Source organism: Erigeron canadensis, chromosome 2, assembly GCF_010389155.1.
Source record: "Erigeron canadensis isolate Cc75 chromosome 2, C_canadensis_v1, whole genome shotgun sequence".
Lineage (NCBI taxonomy): Eukaryota > Viridiplantae > Streptophyta > Magnoliopsida > Asterales > Asteraceae > Erigeron > Erigeron canadensis.
The window spans coordinates 29296380-29304295 of NC_057762.1; the positions used below are offsets into that span (position 1 = coordinate 29296380).

General features: G+C 32.5%; 1 protein-coding gene across 1 annotated transcript; it reads right to left on the reverse strand.

Annotated features, from left to right (window-relative positions):
* Positions 1-118: 118 nt before the first annotated feature.
* LOC122588894 (E3 ubiquitin ligase BIG BROTHER-related-like) lies at positions 119-3313 on the reverse strand. The gene is made up of 8 exons (XM_043761115.1): positions 3140-3313; positions 2127-2289; positions 1784-2015; positions 1385-1416; positions 1241-1303; positions 832-959; positions 499-607; positions 119-354 (listed from the first exon to the last, which is right to left on the reverse strand). The coding sequence occupies exons 2-8, from the start codon at positions 2253-2255 to the stop codon at positions 322-324; spliced, it is 726 nt and encodes a 241-aa protein (XP_043617050.1). The 5' UTR covers positions 2256-2289; positions 3140-3313; the 3' UTR covers positions 119-321.
* Positions 3314-7916: the final 4603 nt, after the last annotated feature.

The window sequence follows — 7916 nt, forward strand, 5'->3', positions numbered from 1 at the left end:
TTTTTCTCATGGCCCCAAAATGCTTTTGAAATCCTTTCTATAAACACCTAAGATGGGACATGTAAACATATGTGTATCTATATATAGGTTCAGGTTAAATAACAGACATGGAAGCGAATTCAGATAAAAAGTTTCCGATAAATGATATCCTTACAATGATAACTACCATAAAAAAAATATAGCAACTGAGAAGATAAACAACCCACAAAACATAACATATATCTCTATTATTATTATTTAATATTATATCTATATAACAATAAACTTTTGCCGCAACATCTCCACAAGAAGCTTTTTTCCTTCCTTTGAGTTCTTGAAGGCTTAAACCACCTCCTTCTGACATATAGGGCAGTTCTGAAGTTGAAATTTGAAGTCTTTAAAGGTCAATATGAATGAGCTAAAGAAAATTTGCATAAAATAACAGCAAAACGTCGAAAAGCTAAAATGGGCATAGCTATAGTTTTACACAACCAAAAGTCAGATATTTTTTCTTCGTACCTTCCTTAACTTCAACCAGTCAGTGATGCATTTTGTATGATATTGGTGTGAGCAAGGCAACGTGATCAACCGGTCTCCAAAGTTGAAATCCATTTGACATACGACACAGCTAATAGCACAAATGATGACATTCTTATCAGAAAACTAATCCAACACCTATTTCTTGATGCAGAATTAATCAGCAAGTTTTTAAAATAATGTTTTCCTCAAAATTTTCAATGTACCCTTCATATGTACGGCTTTAAACTACTTACAAGTTCGGGCTTTAGGGTCCATTGGCTATACAAAATATACTTTAAAAGGAGTAAAATAAGTTAAAAGAAACGCTGTTACCTTTCTTCCTTTTTCTTGTTCTTTGAAAATAATCCGGACCTGTACTTGCAAGTTGGTAACTGGGAAATGCGGGAGGCTGATATTCCTCTGCTTTCACTGCCAAGGGCTTCGACCAAATGTAGCAATTCCTACACATTGTAAACGATGCCATTTAAGATGATCAATCGTATGAACAATAATCTGAGTCATGAAACATCTATTTACATTAATTAAATCATGGTTCTAACAAGATCAGTTAGCCAATGGAGTAACTGGTCAAATTAAGATTCATTTAGCTGATGGGTCAAATCAAGATTCAGTTAGTCAGGTGGGTCATTGGTATATCAATATCCATTAGATAACGGTTCATATCATTATTCATTTCAGTTAGACCTTGGATCACAATATATCATTATTAGCTAATATATACCTCATATTGCATACCATCAGTATCAATGGAATCTTCTACTGAAATCAAGCTTGCAGCCTGTGCCTGGACATTGTACATAGAGTTTGTTGAACTATATCAGAAAGAATAAATTATATGCTAACTTCAAATGTAAGGATGCTATACCCTCGGAGTTTCTATAGAACTTTCTGTACTACCTGCAGAACATGTAAAAGTAGTGTTAGCAAGTTTGCAAGTTGCACTCAACCATGTTTTTTTGTTACATAAACTCATTATTAAACATTCTTGAAGATAGTGTTTGGGGTTGCATTATTTAACTGCTCATAGTTAATTGAATGCTTCAAAAGCACCAAGTAGTATCTGAATGTTTGGATAGACAAGAGATGAGTGCTTATCTGCTGAATTTACATTGAAACAAGCACTTACGTTTAGGCACCATTTTTGACGCTTATAACTAAATGCATTTTTATAAGTAAGCACTTCGAAAATTTGCAATCCAAAACAAGATAACATATATTAATTTTACACTATAAATTAAAAATTTAGAATAATTTTGCGACCAACCACTTGTGCTGCCACTATGTTCGGATATGAGAAGATCATCAAAACCCTCCCCTAATTCCTGTAAAGATCTAGCCAAAGCTTCATCTATCGCTTCCTGTGTCATGGCAGCTTCATTCCTAGACGCTTCACCTTCATCTTCCAAAAGATGACCCCAATCATTTATATCATCATCATCATAGGTAATGGCACGTTTGTTCTTGTCACGTTCTTGAAATGACTGATACATGCTTGCCTGCACATTATACAATCAAAGGTACAACCTCTTAATTAACGACCGTCTCGTATTATTATATCAAAGGGTAAGATCGTTCAAGTTAAACTTGGAACAATTTTTTAAGATTACCTGTTGCAACAGAACCTCTTCATAACTAAGACCATCATCGTTTGGAAAAAACTCTACCAAATTCTCAGCAATTTCATCCGGGACTCCAGAATTCAGATAATGATCATGAAGCCCCACACTTCTACTCATGGATGCTAGTCAAAGATAGACAACACAAGGACTCCTAAAACCAAAAAATTTATTTCTATTTTATATCCAATAAAATGAAAAACAAAACTCGTGGATATTAGCATAAACAGTTAAACGGATATTTTCTTTCTTCAGATTACTCGAGGACTAGAAGCGCGAGTTTTTGACTCGTATGTAATGTATCCTACCTAGGCCATCCCTATGTTTACCTAGAAATGTTCGAACCCAAGACCTTTTGTCAGAACATCAAGACGTCTAACCACTGGGCCACGGCCACGGCCACTTTGGTATAGTGGTTCCATAGATATAAAATATGGCAGAGAAAATTAAGAATAACTATTTAAAATCCATCCAAATCCTGACCGTAATAACTACGATGGATTATATAATAAGGGATCCAAGGCCATTATGAATGAAAGTTATATATACACAATTACACATGAAACAAGTTAATTGTATCACTAATGGGCCAAAATCTAATTAAAAACTTCATTAAACATAGATTTCAGGTTTTCATATGCATATTTTTAATTTTTCTTCCCCATTTGAGTTATGTCCATAATTAATGAGGGAAATCTGAATATTAAAATTTAAACAAATAATATATACTACTATTCATGTAATCATTAATAATGTCATGCTTTCAGTGAGACCTCCCCATTATAGGACAACATATAAGGCTTGTGATAATTTCACATAAAATTTTGTGTTTATTAATTATTATTATATAAGATTCAGCTGTCAAACAAAAATGACACAAATGTAGATAAGTCTAAAAAAACATAAACAGAAGAACAGATCAAGAAGTACACATTATTGGGTGTTAAAGATTCTTAACAAATTCAAGAAAAAATGTGAGGAAAAGTTATTTTTGTTTTTTTTACCTTTGATAATAAGCCAAAAGGAGGAAATTGTGAATTGGTTACGTTCACCGCCAAAGAAGAGTGTTTTTTAGGGAGTACACAAGAGTCTTGCAGTGAGTGTGAGTGAGAGTGGGTGTGGGTGTGGGTGTGGGTGTGTATGTGTATGTGTATGTGTATGTGTATGTGTGTTTTTTTCTTTCTTTTTTTCTTTTTTTTTTGGGAAGTAAAAGAGCCATAAAGACATTATTATTATGTGTGTTCTGTCTTATGGTCCACTCCATCAATCTATCTATATCTCTGTAGATATTACCAAGATCAATATCAAGAAGGGTTGATGATCATCCGTTCTAATTGACATTCTGCTCACCAATTTTAATATAAACGAGATATGTCACCCGGACGTTGCCCCGGGAAACATTATATATGACATCCGTCACCAAAACTGTTACTTTATTATAGCCTCTAACTTAAATTCCAAATTTCTTGACTAGTCAATGTGCCTATATAGTATAATAAGTGTAGAATTTTGATGAATAAAATCAATAATTATCAAAGTAATTTTTATGATCAATACAAGTAGTAAAATAGAAATAATAATAAAATTATACATCAAAAATGGTGGAGTATAACATTTAGGGGGAGAGGGGGACGACTAAAAGAAAAAAAAAAAGAAAAGAGAAGTTGTATTTCTATTAGAACTCTTGTTAAATTATATATTAATATATCCTAATTACATTCAAACTTTAAAATACTTATCCTTATAATAAATATAAGTAAATACCTAAACAAAAAAAAATAAAACTATTTTTCTCCTCCTTCTCTTTTCTTGCGTCACCTAAAGAGAAAAAAAGAGGGAAACTCTCAAGATCAAAGCTATAATTTTTCTGGTAAGCTTAATTTTAATTCTTATGAATCTTGATTTAAATTAAAATTAATAATAAAATTCTTAAAGATTATATTCTATTCTTTTCAAGGTATCTAAGAAGGAAATCATCAATCTTGGAGTAAATCACTTGTCTTCTCTTTTCATAATATATATATATATATATATACATATATATATATATAAGCATATCTTTTTATTTATTAATCTTTATTTATAAGTAACCTATGTTGATGAATATATATATATATATATATATATATATTATGGCAAAATTTATAATAATGAATGAAAGGTGTTTTTTTTTAGGGTTAAGTCAAAAGCTTGAAGTATAAATCATATTAATGTTAAAAGTTTAAGTATTTAATGTAGCATAATAATTAATGTAACTAAAGAAATCCAATTATGAACGCATGAAAATCATAATAACTGATGTAAATAGGTGTTGGAAAGATTTGAAAGTTTATCTATAAATATTTAGTTGTAATAGTCTTTATAACAATAAGTTGAGTTATTTCAGAATCTGGACAGATTCGGTTTGTTAACTTTGAAAGGTCGTATCTTGGTCATGGAAGATGGTTAAGTCATGATTTTGGTGTCTAAAATTAATTTCAGGAAGTCTACTTTCTGGTGGTGGAAGTGGTTTCGTGTCAAAATATGAAGTTTAAGGTTGTCAAACGAATTTTATAACAAAACTGCGCAAAGCTGAGTTTTCTGAACAGATTTAGGTCGAATTCAAATAGTCATATCTTGGTCGATTTTATGAGCTGGAAAATTATTTTTTTCTAGAAACATTTTTAAGATGTTAAGAGTGTACAGTAAAAATTTGGATTTTTTTTGAAGCTTCGAAGGCCCTTAACTTTTATAAAACTTTTCTGCGCGCAAACAGTGAATTTTCTGACTAGTCTGTGATTATGGAATTTTTAAAAAATAGTTAACGTGCGAAATAAATTAAGTAAAAATTCATGTAAGTTTATAACACTCTAAGGTTACAGTAGTTAAGATTTGAAAACTTGAATTGTTTGTCTCATCTTAATAAAAAATAGATAAATTTACCAAAAATTTCAGCGAATAAGAGCTTGTAGAACTAAATCATAAATCATTAAAACAAATACTCTATATTAAGTTATGTGACTTGTAACTTAACAATATATGACAAATCAGTTGGGAATATTTTGAAAGTAGCCATATATGTATATATCATCAAATACGGGTTACAATGGATGGTTCTTGACCATATCCATAATTGTAACTTGTTCATATATATGTTGTGTAGATTCTAGCGACCTTGTTGGACTTTGCATAACTACTTGCTTGTTGAGGTGAGTTTCGTGGCCCCTTTTTATTTTATTTATTTGGGGGAAAATGATGCTCAAAACACTTTTCATTTCTTTACTAGTTGTGCCAAAACTTGTTTGTTTTCTTGGACAAATACGTGTAATTATGAAATGTGTATTGTAACAACCGTCTTAGAAATGTTCTTATTAAGTTCTTAAAAACGTACATTTGCCATTAGAACGGCCAGACAGTTCAATTTGATTAAGTTCTTGACGTACTTTAGACCTCCATTATGTGCTTATGTGAAGGTCAATTTGGTCTAAAAACCTTGATTTATATGACGAGTTCATGATTATGTGCAATGAAATGATAAAGTTCGGTTCATAAACGTTCATGTTCATTAAAGTTCTAGTTCAAAACGTTCGCAAATGGTCCTTGCATTTATTGGGTTCATTAAATGTGGAAATGTATATATAGAAAAAGATGGAAACTTAGAGAGAAAAGTCACAACACTATTCATTCTCTTCTTCTCTCTACTTTCTCACACTAAAACACATAGTGCAGCCACATTTTCACACACAAAATTCATCCTTTGATTTTGGATTGTTAAATCAAAATCACTTGTACTTTTAGCATCCTTGTGATAATCAAAACGTGTTTCTGGAATCAAATCTCAGGTAACAACAACAAATTATGAGTTTTTAATCAAATTAAAAGTGAACTTTTTATACTTTATGTTCTTGATGATTTGGTCCAATTTTGATATGAAATCGTGTTAATGATTAATGGGTTTGTGTCTAAATGTGTTTAATAACATGTATGTGAACAAATTTGGGCCATAACATGATTTAATTTACAAAACCCATTTTGTGAAAGTGAAAGTAAACTTGTTCTTGAGGTTATGACTTGTTCATGTGTTATTTGATCTTGAAAAGCATTAAAAGTGTTATTGGTTAAATGTTAATATGCATATATGTACAAGTTTTATGTTTTAACTTGTCCTGGATTCGATCTAGATCTTTGTGAAATGACCTTGTTCTTGTTTCAGCCGGGTTTGGCACCTAAAACGATCCTGGTGGGACGATCTTGAGCCCAAGATCGTCCTGGCCAGCCTTTGGTTCATAGTTCATTGTTCAATCGATCTTGTGTGGTGTTGTAGTATTGTTGGTACGTTTAATGGGTAACCGATCCTTTGGATTGGTTTAGCTCAAACTCTTGATCATGAATCGATCATGAGACTTGTTCTTGTTCCTTGGACTCTAGGACGATCCTGACCAGTCCATTGGGACGATCTTGGGGTCTGTTCCTTCAAAACGATCTTGTACATTGAACCTTAAGACGATCTTCAGATTTTGATCCCCAAAACGACCTTGAGTTCTTGTGTACCTAAAACGATCTTGATGAGACGATCTTGTGCTCCACTGCTAGGACGATCTTGCCTTGAAGTCACCTAGGACGATCCTGAAAGTCACCTAGGACGATCTTGAGGAGAAGCCAAAACGATCTTGACATCCAAACCCTAGACGACTTTGTTCACTTCTATAACAACACGTACTTGTTCTTTAACACACCACACTTGATCCTTAATCATCTGATCAATTCATAACAACATCATTACTCGATTAAACACATCTAAGGCTGATCATCTACACTTAAGCTAGATCATGGTTCGATCTAAGACGACGTACAAAGTGCAAACCCTAATTAAAGTACAATTAAGACATGTTCTATCTTGATTATCAAAGTACGGGTTCTATGATCAATTAAATTGAGTTCTAAAGACTAACAGTCCATCATTAAAGACATGTTCAACTCATTAACACGATAAGTACTTATGTGTGAGTTCAAAGACGTTCAATTCGAGTCCAGTTCATGTACTTAAAGTCCATTTAAAACTCTTTCGAGTCAAAACGTTCAAAGATCTTCAAAGGACCAAACCATCAGTTCATCAAGGACATTTCAGTGATTGAATAATCACATGAACTAATATACGTACTTATTTATGATCTATGATATGTATTTAGGCATCCATCAAGACGTGCTTGGATTGCGATAGATATACTTATCTATCTTTGTGCTTGTTCACTGTGCTAATACTACTTGTGCTTGTACCAGATCACTGTGAGTTCACTAATCCCCCTTTCGTACATTTGTTCAAAGTTCTTTATCGGGGACTAAAAAGCATGAAAACTATTTTCGTACTTGTACGCATGTTCGTGAACTATTTTACGTACTATATTATGAGCTTGATCTTGAACTACTTATGAAATGATTCTTAAACTGATTAAAAGAGTATTTAAGTCTTGAATGGGCAGGATCTTAAATACATCTATACTACTTGATCTTTACCATGTTCTAGTTCGTACATGTACTCGTTAAGTTCTTGTTCACTGCTATCAATTCATCTCCCACAGTTCAGGGAATGAACCGTAGGTAATTATGGACAGCGCTGTTTAGGGTAGGCCCACCCTCATTCTCCACAGTTCAGGAGGATGCATATTACTTGTTCTTGTTCATGTCATTGTTCTGACATAGATCTTACTTGACGTACTTGAGCTATATGAGCATACTATTACATTAAGGTTCAGTTCTGGCCAATCGGTTTAGCAGTGAAAACTTATAACTAAAGTTTATTAT

Bases quoted from the DNA above. Each gene is read 5' to 3' on its own strand.
- LOC122588894 (XM_043761115.1), bottom strand. From the start codon at position 2,255: ATGAGTAGAAGTGTGGGGCTTCATGATCATTATCTGAATTCTGGAGTC. The intron at 1,417-1,783 runs GTTGGTCGCAAA...CATGTTCTGCAG, and splicing joins ACATAGTGGCAGCACAAGTG to GTAGTACAGAAAGTTCTATA. The intron at 355-498 runs GTACGAAGAAAA...TTTCAACTTCAG, and splicing joins ACTGGTTGAAGTTAAGGAAG to AACTGCCCTATATGTCAGAA.